General features: G+C 47.7%; 9 protein-coding genes across 9 annotated transcripts; 3 read left to right on the forward strand and 6 right to left on the reverse strand.

Annotated features, from left to right (window-relative positions):
- Positions 1-246: 246 nt before the first annotated feature.
- Positions 247-1,155, reverse strand: BP5553_10657 (putative GTP-binding protein ypt5; the record flags this gene model as incomplete). Its single annotated transcript, XM_032019280.1, has 5 exons — positions 247-594; positions 660-851; positions 918-944; positions 1,000-1,019; positions 1,083-1,155. 5 exons carry the CDS (start codon positions 1,153-1,155, stop codon positions 247-249), a joined length of 660 nt encoding a protein of 219 aa, XP_031864549.1.
- A 541-nt stretch (positions 1,156-1,696) lies between these two features.
- BP5553_10658 (Uncharacterized protein) lies at positions 1,697-3,917 on the forward strand (the record flags this gene model as incomplete). Its single annotated transcript, XM_032019281.1, has 3 exons — positions 1,697-1,904; positions 1,975-3,692; positions 3,747-3,917. The coding sequence occupies 3 exons, from the start codon at positions 1,697-1,699 to the stop codon at positions 3,915-3,917; spliced, it is 2,097 nt and encodes a 698-aa protein (XP_031864550.1).
- Positions 3,918-5,183: 1,266 nt separating this feature from the next.
- BP5553_10659 (Clavaminate synthase-like protein) lies at positions 5,184-6,345 on the forward strand (the record flags this gene model as incomplete). The annotated part of the gene is made up of 2 exons (XM_032019282.1): positions 5,184-5,406; positions 5,459-6,345. The coding sequence occupies 2 exons, from the start codon at positions 5,184-5,186 to the stop codon at positions 6,343-6,345; spliced, it is 1,110 nt and encodes a 369-aa protein (XP_031864551.1).
- A 1,493-nt stretch (positions 6,346-7,838) lies between these two features.
- BP5553_10660 (Small oligopeptide transporter, OPT family) lies at positions 7,839-10,579 on the reverse strand (the record flags this gene model as incomplete). Its single annotated transcript, XM_032019283.1, has 6 exons — positions 7,839-8,290; positions 8,358-8,643; positions 8,712-8,937; positions 9,030-10,020; positions 10,077-10,441; positions 10,494-10,579. 6 exons carry the CDS (start codon positions 10,577-10,579, stop codon positions 7,839-7,841), a joined length of 2,406 nt encoding a protein of 801 aa, XP_031864552.1.
- Positions 10,580-11,710: 1,131 nt separating this feature from the next.
- BP5553_10661 (Uncharacterized protein) lies at positions 11,711-12,763 on the reverse strand (the record flags this gene model as incomplete). The annotated part of the gene is made up of 2 exons (XM_032019284.1): positions 11,711-12,554; positions 12,612-12,763. 2 exons carry the CDS (start codon positions 12,761-12,763, stop codon positions 11,711-11,713), a joined length of 996 nt encoding a protein of 331 aa, XP_031864553.1.
- Positions 12,764-13,462: 699 nt separating this feature from the next.
- On the reverse strand, positions 13,463-14,878 carry BP5553_10662 (uncharacterized protein; the record flags this gene model as incomplete). The annotated part of the gene is made up of 6 exons (XM_032019285.1): positions 13,463-13,827; positions 13,901-13,968; positions 14,026-14,143; positions 14,202-14,449; positions 14,548-14,672; positions 14,723-14,878. The coding sequence occupies 6 exons, from the start codon at positions 14,876-14,878 to the stop codon at positions 13,463-13,465; spliced, it is 1,080 nt and encodes a 359-aa protein (XP_031864554.1).
- Positions 14,879-16,124: 1,246 nt separating this feature from the next.
- On the forward strand, positions 16,125-17,791 carry BP5553_10663 (uncharacterized protein; the record flags this gene model as incomplete). The annotated part of the gene is made up of 3 exons (XM_032019286.1): positions 16,125-16,418; positions 16,471-17,592; positions 17,684-17,791. The coding sequence occupies 3 exons, from the start codon at positions 16,125-16,127 to the stop codon at positions 17,789-17,791; spliced, it is 1,524 nt and encodes a 507-aa protein (XP_031864555.1).
- Positions 17,792-18,571: 780 nt separating this feature from the next.
- BP5553_10664 (uncharacterized protein) lies at positions 18,572-19,307 on the reverse strand (the record flags this gene model as incomplete). The annotated part of the gene is made up of 2 exons (XM_032019287.1): positions 18,572-18,823; positions 18,879-19,307. 2 exons carry the CDS (start codon positions 19,305-19,307, stop codon positions 18,572-18,574), a joined length of 681 nt encoding a protein of 226 aa, XP_031864556.1.
- Positions 19,308-21,430: 2,123 nt separating this feature from the next.
- Positions 21,431-22,484, reverse strand: BP5553_10665 (NmrA-like family protein; the record flags this gene model as incomplete). Its single annotated transcript, XM_032019288.1, has 3 exons — positions 21,431-21,593; positions 21,646-21,808; positions 21,875-22,484. The coding sequence occupies 3 exons, from the start codon at positions 22,482-22,484 to the stop codon at positions 21,431-21,433; spliced, it is 936 nt and encodes a 311-aa protein (XP_031864557.1).
- Positions 22,485-22,499: the final 15 nt, after the last annotated feature.

Below are 22,499 nucleotides of genomic sequence, written 5' to 3' on the forward strand. Positions count from 1 at the left end.
AGACCGCGAGAGTTAACAACATCAAGTCAAGGTATTAAAAACTGCCCTCGTAATAATGTCGGGTTCAGCGTATGCATCCACACTCCTGTAATCCTTAAACCTAAGTAGGGTTCGTTCTGATCGAAGAGGTCGATGTTCGTGCCATGTGGCAGTTGGACATAGCTGATTCCAAACGATGGAAGATATCTATCACCACCCAAACCATGCCCCGAATTCCGCAAATATTATCAGCATGATCATGTCGTATCAACAGCTACATGCGCCAGCTCCTTGTGTGCCAGGTCCCTCAGGCCGCAGCTCCACACCCCCTCTTCCGCCAGATCTTGGATTTCTCGGCCCCGCCTGGTCTAATGGCAGTTTCTTTGCGATCGAGGTAAAAAGTTCTCTGACATTTTCCGCAGTCTTTGCCGATGTCTCGAAGAAGAGCAAGCCGGCTTCCTTTGCATATGCTTCGGCATCGGCAGTTTGGATCGCACGCTTATCAGGATGCTCGGTCACCAAATCGAGCTTGTTTCCCGCCAAGGCAATAATTATATTCTCATTAGCCTGTCGTTGAAGCTCCTTCACCCATTGCTTTGCTTTATCGAGGGAGGACTAGCCACACACATATCAGCCACGCTTTCGAGGTTGCTATAATCAAAGAATTAAGTGCTGCCTACAGCCTGTGTAATATCATAAACAACGACGGCACAATTGGCATTCCGATAGTACATTGGTGCGAGTGACTTGTATCGTTCTTGGCCCGCGGTATCCCATATCTCGAACTTGACGGTTGTATTTTCATCGAGCGATATTGTCTGTGTTAAGAAGGCCGCACCGATGGTGCTCTCCCGGTACGAGTCAAATTGATCCTGCGGTAGGTGAGACAGGGTTAGCATTGCAGATATCAGCATCGGAGCGTATATTATCGATCCTACCTTGACGAAGCGCAAGACGATGGAACTCTACCTAGATGTTAGCATGGGAGTTCCCATCTGAACTGAGACAAATCAGGCGTACCTTGCCCACGGCAGATTCTCCTAGAAATAAATGTTAACTAGTGAACTGGGGCGATGGAGGGTGGCTAACTAGATTCCACATACCGAGTAGTACTAGCTTGAACTGTGCAAATCGAGAGTTTCCCACACGGGAGCCTGCTGGGCCTCTGGCAGCCATACTGATACTGGGTCGAGCACCAAGATATCCAGCCGAGGGAAAGGTACGCGTGGAGCTCGAAGTCGGCTTGGGGCGTGAAAGGGACGAGTGCAGCTGGGAACCAGACGATGTAGCCGAGTTCGAGATGGCGGTCGTCAAGGTGGTGTGGACGTATTTGTGGCGTTATATATTGAATGCTGTGTCTTGTATGCTGTACGTGTATGTTACGGAGGATGTTGGCTCTGGTTCTATGGCGAGCGTGTGAAGTGTGAAGCTCCAGGTTGCAGTGACGACGAGAGACGGAACGGGGGACAAATGCCGCTAGAGGCATTCACGTGGTCTGGGCATTCCGAGAGTCAGCCACACTTAGAACACCCAGCCACAGCTCTCTGTGACGCCACACTGCCTGTTCGTTGAGAGTGACACCCTGGCAGAGAGCGTTCGAGATAGCTTCATCTCCAGCTCAAACTCGCCCCTCCCTTTCCTATCACTGTATGGGATCTTAGGAGCTCCATTCTTCTCGCTCTCCTCTCTCTCCCCCCCCTCTCTTTCTCTGCCCATCATGACCGCACGCTCTCTCCCGTTCCGCGACATCAACGTCCATGCTTCAATAACACATTATGCCTTCACCTCCCCTTCCTCCCCCTCGGCCTCGACATTGGTGGTGGACCGCCCTTCCGGAGACCTGCGCTTAAGTGATGGGGCATTGTTGGGCGGGAAGCGTGTCTCCAGCATTGCTGGAATCCTGGGCATGATCAAACTGAGGCTGGGTACAGTACTTCCTACTTTACAGGCTATGCCTGGGTGCAGAGATGGGGAATGCTGACCGTCGCGCTCTAGACAAATACATCATTGTTATCACAAAGGCCCAGCCCATGGGCAGATTAAAGGGCCATATGATTTACAAGGTCATTGCTACCGAATTCCTTCCTCTCCGCGAACGGCCGCTCCACGACCCCGACGAAGACACGTATCTTGCCTTGCTCAAAACTTTCATCAAGTCAGGACCCATGTACTTTTCCTATTCATTCGACATTACCAACACCTTTCAACGCCAATCCCAACTTGATCCTTCCCAACCTTTATGGAAACGTGCCGATGACCGCTTCTTTTGGAATAGATTCATACAATCCGACCTCATCAACTTCCGAACATCAGGGACCCGGCACCAGCATGGCCAGCAGCCAGGTGTGGATCCGTACATCTTACCCGTCATGTTCGGCATGCTCGAAATTATACCTACTAGTATAAAGGGTACCCCTATTACCATATCCCTCATCACACGACGGTCACGGCATCGAGCAGGGACCAGATATTTCTCGAGAGGGATTGATGAGCAGGGACATGTTTCGAATTTCAACGAGACGGAGCAAATCATTGTGCTAAATGACAACACCAGTGGGTTAGGAGGTTTTGCGGGCGGCGGCGGGATGCAAAATGGCAAGGTTGGCGGAACCGGTGGAAAAGAGACCCAGATCAGTTCATATGTGCAAACTAGAGGAAGTATTCCCGTTCTTTGGGCAGAGGTTAACACGCTGCACTACACACCTAAACTTCAGATACGTGGGGTGGAGTCCGCAGCTTCAGCCGCTAGAGCACACTTTGACGAACAGATTCGACTCTACGGCGACAACTTCTTGGTCAATCTTGTGAATCAGAAGGGTCGAGAGCAGAGGGCAAAGGAGGCATACGAGCAGATGGTGAAATTACTCGTCACGTCGCCCAGAGAAACGAGTCAACAAGATAATATCACCGATGAAAAGTTCCGCATAATCGAACCTGGGGGGCGGCAGGAGATGGATCGATTGCATTATATCTATTTCGATTTCCATAATGAGACTAAGGGGCTAAAATGGCATCGGACACAACTATTGCTCGATCAACTCAACGACGCTCTAGAGCGACAGCAATACTTCCGTGGTGTTGATATGCCTGCCTCCTTCGAAGGACAACTCGAGGTCCGTAATCACCAAACAAGCGTCGTCCGTACAAACTGCATGGATTGCCTGGACCGGACCAATGTTGTGCAAAGCATGCTGGCACGGTGGGTACTAAACCGTCAACTCACCGACCTAGGAATTCTCGCCCATGGCGAGACCTTCGGGTCGGACGCTGGATTTGAACTTCTATTTCGCAAACTGTGGGCAGACAATGCGGATGTCGTCTCAAAGTCTTACTCTGGAACAGGGGCCTTGAAGACTGATTTTACGCGCACGGGTTTGCGCACGAAAGCAGGTGCGATGCAAGACTTGCGAAATTCCATCACGCGATACGTAAAGAACAACTTCTTGGATGGTCCACGACAGGATTCTTTCGATCTTTTCCTCGGTACCTACCTGCCTAGCACTTCACCACACATGGTTTTTGCAGATAGGCGACCACTACTCATTCAGAGCATTCCTTACATTCTGAGTTTCAGCTTCTTCTTTGTCCTTGTCGGCATCTTTACTCGACGCTTGCCCGACGGTGCGGTATTACCATTGAGAATGTTTATTTTGTTTTGGTTCGTCGTTGGGTGTTGGTGTCTTAGCTTCATTTATAGCAACGGAATGCTTTATGTAAGAATTATTTCGCCGGCTTCGCATTTTCTATTTGATGCTAATAGCGATCAGGTTAATTGGCCTAAATTGAACCCCCGGCCTTGGGCAACAGAAGGCTACCACGAGACCATCAAGAACGTGCAGAAAGATAAAGTAATTGGACCCTTAGTCGCAAGACACGAACGAGGCCTCAGTACTGCTCGGTACACAAATGCGGAGGAGGGTAAGAAGAGGATCGAATGACCGAAGTCCACTATCCCCTGTTGGTGGTGGAATCTGCTTGTTGGGGAGCACAAGAGGGTAAACCGGATCTATCTCCCCCCCCTCACACTTAAGCAGGTTAGATGGCTGTCTTGATCAATTGTAACACTACATTATATGTTTCCATTCCTTGTCAGCTGGCACTTTCCCCTTTTCCGATACTAATAGGCATCGGCTTTTATTATTTATTTGAAGATCTAGAGCAAAACCACTTGAATCATTGATTCCAATAACTTATTTATATTGGGTATCAGAACTTTACTATTATCGGAAACCCTCTCCCATCGGTTGTCTCGACCTAGAAGCATGGCGGTAACCCATCGCATTTATTTGCAAGCGGCACGCCTAACAAGCTGAATTCATATTTTTGGCGCATTGCATCGTTCATTGGCTTCTGTCTCATTCTTCATGAGGATTCAGGCTGCAGTACGGCAGAGCACTCTTAGAGCTTCCGGATCTATCTTCCACACCAGAGCTAGCAGGTGTCGCAACTGCGGTCCATGGCCTAGGAATGGTCGTGTTGTTTTGCTGCTGGCATCGTATGGTTTCGGCATATTCAAGGGTTGAAGCTCAATTGCCTGCATCAGTTGCCTAGGCCCTGTTACCGTGGAATTTATATTGTCCACGTGTTGCAGTTGCCTCTTCCCTTCTGAAGTCATTTCCAGCGTGGGGCTTTTGCGCCAAAGGTAGCGCATGCTAGCAATAATAATACGCCCGGTACTTGTATGCCGTGCAGAATACTTTGTACCTGTCAGGAAGACGCATCTTGCGTTTCAGCAGTTCAGTAGTTCTAAATCCGACTCCAACCACAGGCGCACCTAGGGGATCTGCGTTAAGTTCACCAGTCGATTGCGCAAGGTGGGGCTTAGATCACCACATCGTCTTCCCCGCGATACTAGACCTTCCGCTTTATCCGTTCATTATCTTGGCTTTTTGGGCATGGGCACCGGACAGGAAACTAACGTTGATTATAAAGATTGATTATGCACCAGTTGATATCACCAGCTCGTCAATTGCGTCTTCAATGTTATCAAGATCGCAGATATAACGACATTTTACAATAGCTCTTAGTATTGACGGCCGTCGCTCCTATAAACTCAACCCAACCCAACTCATTCCCTACTTCAAGATGATATCAAGTTCTCTATCTCTAAGAACGATAACCCAAATATTGCATCCCCATCCCCAACAACACCCACCAGCAACAATACCCAAGTCCATCCCCCACATAAACGACAGGGACCAACAATGGCACCGTCAGCTACCGGATCCGAAACCGTCACTCCAGTCCCAGTTACCCCAGGGAAACTCGGGCAAGCCAAGCCCTGGCTGAAGAGCACCGGCATCCTTGACCAATATGAAAGCTTCGAGGTGACGCCAGTTATAGGGCGAGAATATCCCCGTGCGAACTTAGTGTCATGGTTGAATGCCGATAATTCAGACGAGTTGCTCCGTGAACTTGCACTCACCAGTACATGATACCACTGCCGAGTTGGTTTAAACTTGCTGACTGGTCGATGTAGTTTCTCAACGTGGAGTCGTCTTCTTCCGTGCACAAGATGATTTGACCGCCGATCTCCAAAAGGAACTGGTCCAGAAGCTTGGTCTTCTCTCTGGCAAGCCGGCAACATCGGGCTTGCACATCCATCCAGTTCTCAATTCCGAGCGCGAGAACTATCGCGTGTCTGATCCAGAAATTAGCACCATTGATTCGGAGCTCAACAAGAAACTCTACCTCAACAACTCAAGAATCGCCCAAAAGAAACAGAATTCGGGTCAATGGCACTCCGATATTGCCTTCGAACCGAAGCCAGCTGACTACTCGTCCCTGAGGCTAGTAAATCTTCCAACGACAGGCGGCGACACGCTGTGGGCTTCCGGCTACGAAATCTACGACCGCCTTTCCCCTCCATATCGGAAATTCCTAGAAGGACTCACGGGGACATTTGAGCAACCTGGCTTTATTGAAACAGCCGCTCGAAACGGCTTCCAGATATATGATAAGCCTCGTGGCGCACCTGAGAATATCGGAAAAGAGCTGAAAGCAGTCCACCCGGTCGTCCGCACTAATCCTGTCACGGGGTGGAAATCCGTGTTCCCCATCGGTGGCCACATTTCCCACATCAATGATGTGACTGAGCTGGAGAGCAAAGCGCTGTTGGACTGGTTTGTGAGGCTGCTAGTCGACAACCATGACTTGCAGGTCCGATTCAAGTGGCAGAATCCGAATGACATTGCTATTTGGGATAATCGCTCCACTTTCCACTCCGCTACTTACGATATTGAGGGCTATGGCGAGAGATATGGAGTGCGGACTGTGAGTGTTGGAGAGCAGCCGTTCTTTGATCCCGAAAGTAAGAGTAGGAGCGAAGATTTGGCCGCAAATGCTACTGTGGCTGCTGCCAATTAGACCAGTCGTAGGTCTTGTTCTCTTAGACATCTTGTATGTCCGTGACTAGCTTGACTTTGGCCTTTGTTAATTGGTTCTGAGTTGTCAATGATGAACATGCTAGAATCTGAATATGATTAGTAATTACTATGCTCGTCCCTACATAATTTTCTCTTTGATGTGAATTCGGAATTAGTGTAGTTAGAAGTGGCAAGCCAAAGCATGCAGTGTAGGCTGCTTGCTTTAAAGCTTCCCTATTGGTTACTCGGAATTGCTTAGTGATTTCCGTTTAAGCAGTATCGTTACCCAGATGTGTGGGTATGATAACAGCCAAGGAGGATTGCGATGTGCCTGTGCCTGGAACCAACTGGCAGTATAAAAGAGTTTTAAAAAATACATGCATCTTCTAACCTCAGCTCCCGTATTTCCCGCACTGTCCGTTGCATTTCCCAAGTGTCGAGCTTGATTTCTAAAATGGTGAAATGCTTATAATTTTGTTATCGGCCTCCCCAATACATCTTTCACACTAATACATAGAACGTCTACAAGTGTCCTAGTTGACGCCCCAGTGACTAGCAGTGCAGCTTCGGAAGCACCTGACTGGATTTTTGACTACTATCTATTATAACAAGTTTACCCCACGTATACATCACCTTCGGACACAGAAATCAATTCTTTGGCATCCCTGTACTCCAATAACGGTCCCCCCGGCTCAAGGCTGTGGCCACGTCCCGGACGATTGCTCTTATCGAGTGGCGGATTGTCGAGCCCTTTTTCGATGACTCTAGGGTGTCATTTTCCTACTCAGAATGAGATCGTCAACCCGCTACCTTCTCCAACTACGGCCTTTCATCGAGAAGGACATCTGCTGCAAGTAGTAGAGATTGGATAGAGCAACAAGTTTAACTCGACCGTACTCTATATAGCTAGGAAGACATAAATCGCCAGCTACACAGGAAATTCAAATTGAAAGTGTGCCGGATCTAAATATTCTCGTCAATGGCGATGCGGTTTATAAAGAGTGTAGTTCCTGATGGCATCCAACACGGCCGAGCTAAGGAAGCAGTGGTGCAATGCGATCGATGAAGCGCCAAAGATTCTAGTGCCAAGCCGCAAGCAGGGCTGAGATTGATCTGGACCGGATAACCTGGAGAAGACAAAGAAGTATATTAAAGTTTGGGATAGGGCACTAGAGGGATACAAGAATGCTGCTGATCTCGTTGGGAGGATGACGAAAGCCTATCCACAATGTATTGGAGAGTTCATATTGGACTGTAATGCCAATGGCTCTTTCACGACCTAATCGCTTCCTCTCATGCTCTGTGGAGAAGAATTTAGACCCAGATCTGTGGCACGAGTGTATTGTTAACTTAGAAGGGTAGGCCCTTCCTCGACAAACACAAATTGTATATATGATAGATACGCGGTTTTGAAGCAAATTCAAAACGTAACAAATACGACCTGCTACACCCAGTTTACATTATAAGCCGGGAACTCCTCGTATCATGATGCCACTAGGACCAGGATTTCGGTCCAAAAGTTCCGTTGGCAAGCGCTGTCTGGGGGGTCCCGCTCCAGTCGACATTGTTTTGGAATCCACCGCCAAAACCACCCCACCACCGAGGAGGCTGTACCTTATCCGGAAGTTGTAGGACAAAGAATATGAACAGAATGCAGATGATTGTGCCACTGTCCAGAGCCGCCGACGTGATATAGTTGTACTCGGTCCACCAGCCTGGGTGTCGCCCCTTGATGAGCTTATTGAATACCGTGCCAACAAATCCCCAGGTAGCATAGATCATGACTGTTGCAGGTGGGATATAACCTGTTCCACCAAAAATGATCGGGGTAGAGACGTATCTCAACGGGCTTCGGGGCCATCTCCGGGCAGCGAGCCAGACTACGACGGGACAGACTGCACCGAGGAGGAAGAACCAGAGCATAGCATTATATATTCCGCCAGGGCCTGGTTCATGTTAGAGACAATAGCCAGGCAGGGTACTTTACAACAACGACAAGAAAACCTAACTTACCAAATATCCTATCTGGACCAATAACACCCCAGATTATAGAGGCCGTGAAGAAAACATGCGCATTGGGGCAGCTGTAGTGATTTGGTTGATCCGGGGTACAGACACCGTCGATCGAGCCTAGGGCCCAGTTTAAGACGGCGATCTGGACGAAGCATGACCAGAGTGTGGCCACAAACTGAGCCCAGAATGTCACCCGCTGGGGAACTTTCATGTAATGGGCTAGTTTGATATCTTGAGTAAAGTAGAGGCCTTGGTAGCAGGTGATGTAGCCGTACATCTTGAACATCTGAATGACGCCAAGTTAGCCGGAGATTAATATTTGGAGGGAATTTATCTTCTTAGAGTTCATCATACCATCATCGCCAATGGGCGTCCGGGTTGCATGTATCCTATAATGAATTCGGTAATAACGTTTAGACCAAGTTGGACGTTTGTTGTTGCTTGAATAATGCCAATGGGGAGATAGAAGAAGAAAGAAATCAGCAATGCGACGATAAATGCCCACCATGTCATATGTGTATCCCAGGCCAGACAAGTGGTAAATCCCAAAGCAAGGATTACTACAAACGTAACTGCATACCTAGCATTTAAAGTCAGCAAGATACTATACCAATTGAACTGTGAACGAAACAGAGTTTAGAACATTGCGTAATGCCTATGGATTTCACGTACCACCACCAAGGCGCATCGGGATATTTCATCATTAACCGCTGATGGATATCTACACCCTCGGTACGACTTGATCGAAGCTTTTTCCAGATATCTTGGCCATGGTAGAGATATGTATGGATAATGACAGCGATAATGGAGGCAAACGATAAGCCATAGGCGAGAGCGAAGGTTGTGGATAGAAACAGCGGGGAGTATGCAGCGTACAGTTCTTTGTCGAGAGTAAACTCGGGAGTTAAGATTTTCGAGACATTGTACGCCGCCCCGGTATTATCAAAACTTCCACCGGTTGACATAGGAAGATATTCCGAATACAGTGCGCCAGTGTAGTGGATTCCGAGGGAGGTAATAACCGTAAAGATCACCAGCCCAATCAGAGTGTTGGCAATAGCGTGGAAGGGATAAACCAGTGGGCTTAATACAAATGCGGTGATAACACTCCAGTCAAATGAGATCGGAATAAGACTTAGGCCTGTTTGCCCACCAAAGATTTGGTTCACGACAATATTATTTGGGGCAGCCCAGCATACGAACGTAAACGTAGCGAGGAAAGGGGCGATCCAGAGCGGGAACCATTCCCAGACAAATATCGTAGCCATCACAATGAGGAACCATTTATAGCGTCCTATCTTCCATCCACTGAGTTGAAGAGCATCTGGTGTTTTTCGGGTGTGGATAGTCTCGAACATGGTGGTTGTGATGAGATTAGAGGGCCAGATCATTGCGGCGGGTTCCACTAGCCATTTTCGTGTGAGTCCTGCAAGCCCGAGTCCAAGCATCTGGCAGGTGATTGTGAGAAGTAACTGGTATCCCCAACCAAACCTCTGGCCATAGTAGACTTGTTGGGCGAGAAGAACATCGGTAGAGTAGGCGAAGGTACCCCCGAAGGAGGCGTTCGCCATAATGACAATAATGGTATGCTCCTTCATATTGAACGGACCAGTATTCAGGGACCATGTTGTCCCAAAAGTCCTAAACGTGCGCTTCGGCATGACTATTCCGACATTAGTTGTGGGAATTTGCAAATTTTGCCCGATCGGATTAACATACCATATGCCCAAGCTACACCAAACGGATAGGAGAGCAGCAACGTCACCACAGGGGTGAGGGCGATGGAAGGATTGCGAAGTGAAAATAGCATGTTCACGGCACTCCCAATCGTTGTCCAGAGTAGCCCAATAACCCATGCCCGGATCGTGTTTGCTGGAACTTCCTCGTCATAATTTCTTACGGCGGCGCGAACCTCAGGGTACGGTGAATTTTCTTCGAGGAGCGTTGTCTCAACGGCCACCTTCTTCTCTAAATCGCCGACCTTGAGAGCTTCTGAAACAGCTTCAATTTCCTCCTGAGGTAGGTTTGGGTCCCATTTGTGCGCAACTTGAAAGGCCTCGAGCTCTGCCTGAACAAACATGGAGCTATAGTCGGGTTGTAAGTTTACCATACATAGGAAATGGATGCGATTCTTACGCGTCAACGCTGGATGCAACTCCGGAATCTGAATTCTCCGTGTCATGAGTACCCGCCGTACCTCTTTTCAACAAGCCGAGAACCATTGTGGCAACAATTGAATCACTCAATTCGGGGCGGGAGAATGAGGCAGGCAGACTTTGTTGTTGTACACCACTGGTTGCTGCGCAAGAGGGGAAGACCTGACATGATGCTGAATCCCGACACCAACTTTATATGAGAAGTAGGGTCAGAAATAACCCCCCACGACGCGCCAAAAGGGTAGGTGACCCTGATCAATATACTTGGTTGGTGGCTGTTCATCACGACCCTACCAAATAGGAATGCCGTTTAGTCGATGACATTATCCCACGATCAATTTGTTCTCCGTCGCGACAAGTGGACTCCCGGGCAAGGGTTGAGTCGTTGGTTTTATATTGTGCCTGCCGGTTTGAGGCCGCGACCGTCTGAACCCTAACTCTCTGGACAGAGCTGGTAAGTCAATTGGCTGGCACGGTTATCCGGTTATATTGCTGTCCTGGATATTGATGTATGCACCCCGATAACCGCAGGTTGTGGCATCAACACATGCCGTTTTGTAATGTGACACCTTCCTGATGAGATACTCCTACCTAGTCCTACTTGTCTTTCCGCGGTTATAGCAACTACCTGCGCTGTATCGATATGGAATTCCAGCAGTACCCCGTCATATTCCCGCCATCCTGTCGCGTGACCGAGTAGCTAGAGACGAAGACGACGACGAGAACGAGATGGAGAAGGGGTTGTTTCTGTGCCTCTCGTCTCGGCGTTATAGAGTATATCGCATCCGCACTGGGATGGGTCATATCAAGCTTTCTTAGCGTGCTTGGGCAAGCCAGACTCGCAGCGTTGCCTCCTGTAAGTCATGTAGTACAAGTCTGGTACGGATCCATGATAAGCTCGCTGGTTCTGCCACTCATATAACGGATGCCCTTCGTGCATCCCAGCTTTAGCCTCCCCGCCTTCGTCTCTTTCCGTAGAGCGCAGCAGCGTTCAATCTTAGATTGCAGTGAGCTTTTGCCCAACGTCCTCTTCGTGGCTTGCATATGGACTAACCCTAAAGATCCATGGTATAGATTCGGCAGGCGAATGTTCTAACGTTAATATATTTATACGTAATCATAATCAATTTCGGATTTAGATTGAGAGGAAGGATATTAAGGGCTAAGTTTGGATTGGTATATTGACCTGAAATCTAATCAGAGAACAGCATAAGCACTGGCATAGCTGACTGATGACCCGCCAATATCAACCACATCATCGCTCCTCGAGTACTGAATGAATTTGAAGTCTCCGTGGCCGAATGGTACCTTTCCCGCCTTCTTCAACTCCTCAATTGCAGCCATGACAACACCAATGGGATGTCTTCCACAAACCGTGTTATCGGTCTTTTTTAGGTTGTCAAGAAACTCATCGTGTGTCCCACCTTCAATTGCATCCATCGATGATCGATCAAGTTTGTCAATACTTTTGTGAATTGGCGGGTCGGTCGGATTGGAATCTCGGCGTTTTCTGAGGCTGTAACCGCCCCCGTTCCTCAGTACTTCGGACGTCGGGTTGTTGGGGATATAATATGTATATTGGAACCTCTCCCCCCAGTGGCAAAAGTCGGATGAAACGACGAAAATCGATGTCGGATCTGCTAGATAGGGAGCAAAGAGCTTTCCATAAGCCTTTTCCCGATCGGCAGAGGTATTGCCGACCATAACGGGGATAATAGTAGGATATTGGGCGGGGTCGTTGAAGTGGAGAGAGACCATCTTGTAAATATATGGGCATTGCTGCTCAAGACTGTGTTCCTGCTCATCGGTATGTCGAGGTATGGTATCAAATTTACCAGTCGCCTGCAGCTCGTTCACCGTCTCCGTATCAACGACTAGGTCTCCTAGAGGTGTGGCGTACTTGGCATGACCCGTAAGCGCGCATCCGGGCAGATGAAGCGTATGCGACGGACCGAGGAGGAAGATGCGTTTGGCCTTGGTCAGATCGAGAGCTTTGTATGCCCAGGCAGCAGTGTCGGCGCAGTACGTGTATCCTGCGTGGCTTGGAGCCGTTAGCAGTATAAATGGGGCTGAGGCAACAGTAAAAAACCATACTCACGGAGAAATGATGATTCTCGCGCCCGGTATTGGCATAGGCTGTGAGTCCACGGTCAAAGGGACCTGCGCAAGATACTGATCAAGCTCGGCCGATAGCCTGCCAATATCGCCGGAGTACCAAGAGCCCGCATGAGACGCGGGTCTAGTTGTCATGATGATGTTGGCCAGCAATCGGCAGGCAAAATGAAGGAAGAACTTATGGTCCTGTCGGTAAGTGTATTCGATATGTAGAGGGGACGAGGATGGTTGCGACTGTTATAGCTTGGTTGGCTATCCTAGTTGTAATGACTGGGGCGGCGGGCAAATGGGAAGCGAGAGAGTGTGTTGCAGGGAGTTTAATGCGGAATTGAAATTGGAACTGGAACGGCGTCTATGTATTTTATATCTGAGCGCGGAATGTTGGACAATGTTGATGGTGAACAGCGGTGGTGACCAAGCATGTTGTGAATAATGACAGAGGGGTGCGAGGCTGTCTGGGTAAGGCTATGCGGCTACTCGAGTAAGGCTCCAAGGCACCAAGGGATCGAGACAGGAAACTTACTAATAATTCATCATTCCACAGCGCTGGTTCCAACGGCTCGGGCTCGGCTTGGCTCCAGTGGAGAGCCCTCGACCGTTTGATTGACCGCCAATAGATGGATTTCCATGGCTTCGAATGGCCCCCCAAACTCCAAATGCAGGGTACGTTTCAATATTCAGCCGATAGCAAAGCTTTGTAACTTGCAGACCATTTTATTCCTGATTAAACTTACAAACATACAAACATACACGCTAATAGCAACAGCTTTATCCGCAACTGTAGAACTCTATTGTTCTACAAGTCCCAAAATCTATCGTCGGGGTAGCATCGCCTCAAGCCATATCCTGTGGCGATGCTCTAGATGCAGATCTAGAAACAGACTTCGCTCCTTTATATCCATATTCAACCGTTACTGTCTCTGTGCACACAATATCGTTGCCACGTTCTAGGATGAACTCCTCGCTGGTATTGTCATTGCCTCCAACGGCCGTTGTGACCATCGAGTTACCTTCCTTCGGCCGCAATTTGATCGGCGCTGAGTCTTTGAGTTCGTATCCCGGACCGCTCTCATCGTATTCTCCCCTTGAAGATACTCCGCGAAGTTTGTTGTATAGAGGTCGCAGTGTTGGGATAGTAGCGGTCAGAATTGTGAGCATGAGCTCTGTAGACGACCAAAGAATCAAGCCGACAGTATCATCTAGCAGGCTACAGTTAGCAACCTGCCTGGCCTACGCCTCCATAACACGGGAAAATTAGACTTGATTACTCACACGAGTAGTCACTTCTCGCATTAAGTGCTGTAAGTGAGATGGCTCTGAATATACCGCAGATCATGGCCCTAGAAGCGCCATCAGCTTGTTTTGTTATCATAGTTTGGACATTAATGTGCACTTACAGGAATCCAAGACTCATAGAAGAGGCGATAAGTATCTTTTCTCTTCGCTTCATCTGCAAATTCCAAAGAATAGCCCAGGGCAAAGTTGCTAGAATGAAGTCTGCAATGGTCGATGCAACTGGAAGTTGTTAGTATTGAGCATGTAATTTCTGACCCTGTGGAGGATAGGTACTTACCCCCAACCGTGATTGAAAGGGATGCAAAATCTTCATCCGAAATAAAGCATTTGGCGGGGAGGGGCGGATTCCATACGTGCGCAACAGGATCGCATCTCACGAAGTCGAATAGGGCGCAGAAGAAGCAGATGACACTCACAGCTAGCATCACGAAGTAGAGGATCCATCTGTGCCATTTTACAATGGTAATTCGAAGCAAGAAGATTGCCACGGAAGCTTTACTAGCCGCGATGCCGATGATACAGAATCTGCAACGCCATTAAATTAGCAATAGTCTTCCAAGAATTTCCCATTGCACGTTCGAATGGCCGATGGCTCGGTAAGCACCAGGGAAGAACGAACTCACGTTTGGCCGATGATTTCTGCTCTCGTAGCTGCAACGAACTGCTCTGAAGTGAGGGTCGCTCCGTGCCGACCAAAACCTTCCAATGCAGCAGCAGTGCAAGCCGCAGTGTATGGCATGAGAAGCAACTGGTGAAGTCAGCCAACGATAAAGTAATCGGGTGCCAAATATTGCTTACCCAACTAAAGGAAATAAGATAGTCATCCCATCCAGCAACTCGATTAATTCGGATTCGGGTCCATAATCTCATCAAGACAAAGATGAGAGCCAAAGCTGTCTCGGTCCACATTACTGCGATGACCGTGGGGCCAAGGCCGCCGAGTTTGTTCGCCATGGCTGGAAAGAAAGGATGAATTGAAAATTGACAAAAATCACCATGACGATAACTATCCTGTCTAAATAGTATCGGGGGAGATAGCAAGGTGTGAGAAAAGGAGGTGGTTTCGAAAAAGCATCACTTCTCTCGCCCATTGCTTTTTCATTTTGCACCGTCGATTGATGCCATTTCAAGTCTCAAGTGTCAGGGTAAGGATCTACATGTGTAAGGATGTTGATGGAACGCAAGACGGTAGAGCGATTAGCTCCAACGGTCAACCAATCCTTAGTGCCGGTAGGAAGCCGTTCCCCGAGCCGGAGTTGACCGCCACATTAAAAGAAAAACCCTAATGCTTTTTTAAAACAGCAAATAAATACGCAGGATGCCCCACCAAACAAGCAAAATATCTATGATGCCCGTCAGCTCCTGGCCAGATTAAGTGAGACAAATACATACTCTACGTAGCAGTACCGGGATATCACTCCGTAGCCACGGTGTCATCCAAGATTCCGTTCGCCCCCACCCTACCAAACTTCTTATATGCACAGCTTCCAGACCCTATAAGCCGATTATGTATAATTCCTCCGGCTCTTATTCTACCTTCTAATAACTCAATATATGCCTCGATAGTAGCTTGTATATAGGCTTTAGCGTAGTGAGCCGTGCGCCAAATGCATTAGACAGTGTCAGTGCACTACATGAGCTGCGATGTTGGGTGGCGGGTGGCGCATATCACTTATCGCGCATCCCCTGGCCAATGAGTATATCAGGTGGGAGTTAAAGGGGGTATTCTAGTTATTCGGCGTGGCATCTTGCGTATTTACCGTTGCCAAATTCAGCTGAGGTCTCCATGGAGCCCACTTGGATCGTCCAGGCTCTAGCGAGGGTGTTGCCTTGTTCCTTGATTTTGGGTTGATGGAACCAATTGAGAGCCATCAGTTTGTCTTGGGAAGCCATAATTTCTGCAGCGGCCGTTCCATCTCCTACTCCACATGCAGCCACAGCCCCGGGGAGCAGGGATGTGGATACCCTGGAACGGCCCGGCCAACCCCACACGTCGGATAGACCAATAATCAACAGCATGACTCGCAACTATCCTCATCGGTTGGGAGGTTGTCGACCATCCCCTTAAATGACCGGAGGTCAAAATGCCCTGTCTGGAGCCTGTTTAATCTGTTGCCATGTGTTCTTCTCCCAGTCTCCCTTCCATCCATCTTCGAGTTTCACACAGTCGATCCGTTACTCGTATCGGCGTGCAGTCAACATGGAAATAATAGGAGCAGTGGCACAGTTGTTCTTTTTCTTCGGTGCATTGGCTCTGGCCAATACACTATGGGCATACTACCAGTCGCCAATCAAGAAGATTCCAGGCCCGTTCCTTGCAAAATTCACAAATCTATGGCGTTTTTTCGACAACTGGGGAGGCAGACCAGAACTGACCCATCAATTACTCCACGCAAAGTATGGGTCAGCTGTACGACTTGGCCCTGACCTGGTCAGTCTCAGTGACCCCGCGCTTATGCGCAAAATATATGATAGCAGAGGACAGTTTCGAAAGGTAAGTAATCGGCGGGCTTTTATGTTAACGGAAGCTGACGAAACCTATGCAGACCGAGTTCTACTCTGTGAACGACGCCAAAGTCGGTAGCACGATAATCTCCAATGTCTTCAGCACCCGCAGCAATGCGGATCATACCCAAAAACGCAGTCTCCTCACACAATTTTATAAAATGTCGCATCTCCTCAAATCCGAATCCCTGGTCGACGATACTATTGACTCATTCTGTAAACACCTTGACCGTTTTGCTGATGAAGGCACGGTTTGCAAGATGGACGAATGGCTGCTCTTCTTTGCATGGGACGTTATCAGCCAGTTGACATTCAGTAGGCCCATGGGCTTTATGGATGAAGGCAAAGACTACTCCGGCCTACTTGGTACCGCAGACAAGGCTCTCGATTACTTTTCCGTCATTGGCCAGATTCCAGCGCTGGACAAGTGGCTTGCCAAAAATCCGATTATGCCCATTGGGCCACCTAGCTTTGATGCCGCGGCTGGTTTCTGCGCCCAGCAGTCCATTTCCCGTCAACAAGCTGGCGAGAAGACTGAAGGAAAGAGAGACATGCTTGATGATTTCCTCCAACTTAAGAAGCAGAATCCCCTGACGATGGACGACAATGGTGTCATTGGAGCCGTCTTAGTTAACGTACTTGCAGGAGCAGACACAACAGCCATCGTCCTCCGGGCAGTAGTTTACTACACCCTGAAGAACCCAATAATCTATAGGAAGCTACAACAGGAACTTGACGATGCCAATTTGACGGCCCCTTTGGCATACGCAGCAGTATCCAAGCTCCCGTACTTCGACGCTGTAATCCGCGAGTCCTGCCGATTTCACCCTGGCGTTGGTCTTCTCCTCGAACGTATCGTCCCTGATACGGGTCTTCAACTTGCCGACGGCACTTTCCTTCCAGCAGGAACGAAAGTCGGCATGAACCCCTGGGTTATCCACAAGAACAAAACTATCTATGGCCAGGATGCTGAATCTTTCCGTCCTGAGAGGTGGTTGAGGAACGAAGAGGGTGGAGAGACCGACGAAGCGTATGCGGAGCGACTTGCAACAATGAAGAGAAATGACTTGTGTTTTGGGACGGGCAAACGGGTTTGCATTGGTAAAGATATCAGTATTATGGAGATGTACAAAACAATGGCGACCTTGTTTAAGAATTACGAGGTAAACATTCCCTGTCTTCACCTTCTCAGATTTATTTGGTCACGCCCCGACAAGAGTTTGAAAGACATTTAGCTGATACACCAGTTACTAGATGAATCTAGTTGACCCAGAGAAAGAATGGCATGTTCAGAACTCATGGTTCGTACGACAAACTGGTATTAATGTCAAGGTTCAACGCCGAAAGCCTATCATCGCATAAGTTAACATTAGCTTCTATTTATGCTACATTGCTAGGTGTGTTCTTTAAAAAGATTAGCTTTGATTAGATAAACGAATATCTATTTTCTCCCGTGTTTGCTGATCCTCTCTGCGCCTCATTGCTTGGGTCTTGGACAGTTTCAAACCTCGTCGGCCAAGTTGTAAGAAACTACTAGTATTTCAGTAGGCACATTAGGACCAGGTTGTAAGAGTAGGAGGTCATTAAACAAAAGTCCATTTGCCCTGGTCTGCGTAGTAATAAGGCCCTGTTAAGACCTTGTAGCCTAAACACTCCACCCGCACCAAGGTCCACCTGTGGGTCGTTGCACTGTACAACTGCCATTAGCTACCTAGGTACGGAGTAGTCATTGCTGACGAAAATCGCTCCCCAATCATCACGTTCCTCCAATATCTGTTCCTTGCATAAACCCATCCGGCGGATTCTCGACAGGAGTAGAATCCGACTCTGAAGGGGTAGCGAATTTTAGCGGAGACAACTTGGCAGCTTTGCAAAACCGGGCGATAGAAAGTAGGCGATAGCATCTGCCGAAGTCGGACATCCGGCATAAATTCGGGGCTCTGGGTTTTCCAAGCCTTCGAGCCTTGCTTCGCCATATACTCGCATGAAGGTGTGCTCGCCGAAAAAGTGGCAGGACTTGAGGCAGGGTATCACACACGTACCATTTTTTGGAGTGGGAATACCTGTGGCCACCAGGTAAGAAATTTCGATTTTGATTTTTAATTTATTTACAACTAACTAACATGATCTGTCACCTCCGTCTTAGCACCTCGACCACTCTATTGCACCCCATGGAACAAAGTTCGCATTCGTACCGTCTCCATCGTTGGCATCTCCCCAAAGCTGCATCGATCCCACCGGCGACGAACTAGTCCCTTTGGAAAGACTCACTCTCCGATCAACCACTAGGATGCCGCCACCGCATTTCGAGGTTGGGTAACTCGTACTTGGTGCCGGATCGGCTACACTTGGGTTGTCGTTGCGGGGCCCGGTGAAAGAATATTGAACGACGCCCTAGGTCACTTGATATCAGCGGCGCTCATGAACTCTGACGCAGCAACAAACGCACCCTCGCCTGTCCTGTCCCAATTATATCATATGTTGTGATATACGATGCGGCTACCCCATCCCTCAGATTGACATGCGCCGTTAATTTAGTATTGTGTGGCTTAACGGTGAACTTCCAGCCTGGATCACAATCCAAGGAAATCTGCATCAGGCAGTTGTTGCTATGGTCGCTCTGCGAATCGCCCGGCGCGATGGAAGCTGTTAAGTCCGGGAAGTAGAATCTGTTGCAATTGACTGCGGCATCGAACCCAGACGTGGCGCTTCCCTGGGGACAACCTGAGCCAGCGTATCCGAAGTCAGCCAACCGGGCATTGGCCTCTGCTGGCGCTCCGGAGACAACCTGGGCGTCGCTGGTCGCAGGCGCTGGTGCGGCGGTAGCGAGGGTGATACCTAGGAATAGCGCAAAACTGCGTGTGGAGAAGGGACCCATCGTGTGAGCTCAAGTGGACTAGTTTAAGTTAATTATATTTAACGTGGAGATGCTCAATTTAAGTAGGCGAGGCGTTAAAGGAGTAGTTGAATAGTTTATTTCTCGGTATTGAGCGAGAGAAAGAGGTCTTAAATATATAAAACTACAACTATATAGTCTATATAGCCTATCAAATTTAAGAACAAAATAGATTGGATCGGTTTCCTCCGGAGGGAAAGTTTGCTACCTAAAAATAAAACATGCCGACTGGCGCGTTGGGTAATGTTTAATATACTTTGCTGCTATAACTGGCTGTTGGAGTTTTCGCTAATATATCCCCATCGCCAAGGGACACATATATTATAACAACGGCTAGGCAACTAACCAAGCAATTTGGGTATAAGGCTAAACCCATTTGTAAAATACAAAACTCTAAAACCAAGGGAAATACGAGAAATTGCCCCTGTTGCAATAAAAAAGGCCTCGCCGAAAGTCATCCTGCGCGTGCCTTAAATGCCAAGTGGTGATTTGCCCGTTGCCAGAAAGCTTGATGGAACTCACGTAGTCATGGGAGAGCAGATGTATCTAGGCAAGCATTGATTGCAAGCAATATAACAAGTAGCACTTTGCGACAGTGTATCGTCCCCGCCATCCAGATTCGCGGGATCATCGGTCACAATGGCACAACAGAATCAAGTGAATTATGTAGGATATAGTAAGCCCAATAATCCTTCAATACTCGTAGGTCTAAACCGTAGGAAGCAGCGAGTCGGGAATGATACCCGATTTTGGTAGCAGTGAACTTGCTCAAACGAAGCGGGATATGCCCCCTAGCTAAACTTTGCAAAATGACCGATGTTGATAATACGATGCACCGGCTGTGAAGCAAAATTAAAGTAGCCTAGAACATAATTTGGCTGAAAATAATAGTATGCGAACGGATCATTAACGGGGAGGTTGCTATCGCGGCAGCCTAGACGTAATATAGGATTTCTTAAATAAAATTAATATATATTTCTAACTCACCGGTTATTAAAGTAATATCATTTAAGAAAAGCAGCCGGTATAAACAGAGTATTAGGTTACTATCCGGGAAGAAATAGTACTAGGAATATGAAACTACTATGTAACCTTACAATATATTTATACGTACAATCGTGTAACATTTTATAGAGCCTAAATAGTTTAACTACCTAAGAAAGTTTTAAAGCGTTCACGTTTCAAATTATTCAATAGAATTAGTAATAGTTTAAGAGGATCGTACTACTTTGTAACTACTGAAGTTTAATGAAATTAATAAACTCTATACTAAGAGTTAAAGCTTTAGAAGTCTTCTTGAAGTTATATAATTTATAAACTTTAAAAGACACAGTTGAGAATACTACTAAGATACTCTACTTACTCTTTATTCTATATATTTATAAATGCCCCGCTCTTGTTACAAATAATATTCGCCGAAAAACTCGACTTCAATTTCGCTACTTCTAGGGCATTTCTATAGTAGCTCGCTGGGTTGTAGTAGCAGGGCTTAAGGTTATATACTGTTAATATTAAGACCGATTCAAAATTTGAGACAGTTATTCTCTATCGTGCCGCCTAGTTTTTTTGTATAAGTATTATTACTAGAATTTTGATATCAATACCCGCATCCTCTAAGTCGTCCAGGGAAAACCAGTGGTAGGAGTGTTTCATCCCTTAGCCACGGGTCCTCGGAAAACCTCTGTAGAAGCTATGTGCGGCCTCATTTTGAGCTAGTCACGCGGTATAATAGTTGAGCACATCGGTCTGGACTCTTGATGTTAGAGCACCTAGTGGTGGTGGTGGCGGCATTGTAACGATTGGTTGCGGAGGGGCAGGTGCCGTTGAATTTAGTTCGCGCCAAGGATCATCCAGTTCACAGTCGTCATTCTTATATAGTATACAAGCTATCCAAGGACTAAGGTAGTTAAAATTCCAAGACTGTTGATCTGGTTGAATCCAGCGCCTGATTTATGTTCAAGTGCGGCGTTGCTATGCCCAATTATGAAGTTTAATTCAGCCAAGAGAGCTTCAAGATGTCTCGAGTAAGGAGACGAAAACTACTAACTACATTTCAATATAATATTAAACTTAAGGTTTGATGACGTATCGAGCGTTAATAACGGCTAGATATTTGCCCCTACATTACCTTGTGCCACAGCCAACGCCTCTAATTTATTGACTGTCATAAAATCATGAAAGGCAACAGGTTTGATCGTAGCATACTCCTGGTTGTCCAAGGCATCCGATATATAAGCCTGCCCATTTAGACAGTAAAAATGATAAAATCTGCAAGGTTGGTTAGAAACGGGCTCTCTAGAGTAATAGGGCCTTAGCTCACAATGGGAGCCAAGAAAATATATTCTCGGGGTTGTTTTGCCGTGTCTTGTGCATATGTTTGTAGAGATCATCCAGCGACCCAAGATTTTCTAGCACAGGTTTCTTGCCATATGTTCCCTCGAACAACTCAGCGATTTGACGAGTAGTCTTTTGGTCTCCTAGAACTATACGTCTGTCAGTTATTATCTAACGCTCTCTGTGTCGTTATGAGGATAGAGATGAGCACTTACATCGCTTGACACCAACTGCCTTCTCATCTAGTGCTACTTCGGCGACATATTCTGCTGCATTTGCATAGGTTGTTGATGCCCACGCTTCTTCGCCCGTACCCCAGAAAGCAAAGCCCGTTTTTGATTCATCCCAAAGTCCGAAGAAACGACTCCACAACGTCTCCATGAATACACCGATTAACACATGAACGCCTTTCACGTTCTTCGTCTCAAGGTACTCTTTGATATACTTCATGGGATCTTTTCCTGGGAGTTGGCCAAATTCAAGTTTGGTAAAATCAAGACTGTAGTCGCTCGCAATATAGCGCTTGACGCCCTCCACCTCGCACGCATCGATGAAATACTTTTGTCCATCGAGCATCAATTGATTATCGCCGAGGTAGCAACAAATGACAACGTCTGCTCCTTTGGCGAATGAACGCAACGCATCGAAATTGTTGGCCTCTCCTTGGACAAGGTGTACGAGAGGGGAGGACGAAATCGCCGGTGAAAGCTTCGTAGGATCGCGCGAATAGCCTCGGATTTTGATGCCCGGGTGCTTTAGGAGGTCGGCGACCACAGAACGGGCAAACTTTCCAGTTATACCGGCTATGCCAACAGTGAGTGGCATCTTGGGACGTGAAAG

The sequence above is a fragment of the Venustampulla echinocandica genome, assembly GCF_003357145.1.
Source record: "Venustampulla echinocandica strain BP 5553 chromosome Unknown scaffold_17, whole genome shotgun sequence".
Classification (NCBI taxonomy): Eukaryota; Fungi; Ascomycota; class Leotiomycetes; order Helotiales; family Pleuroascaceae; genus Venustampulla; species Venustampulla echinocandica.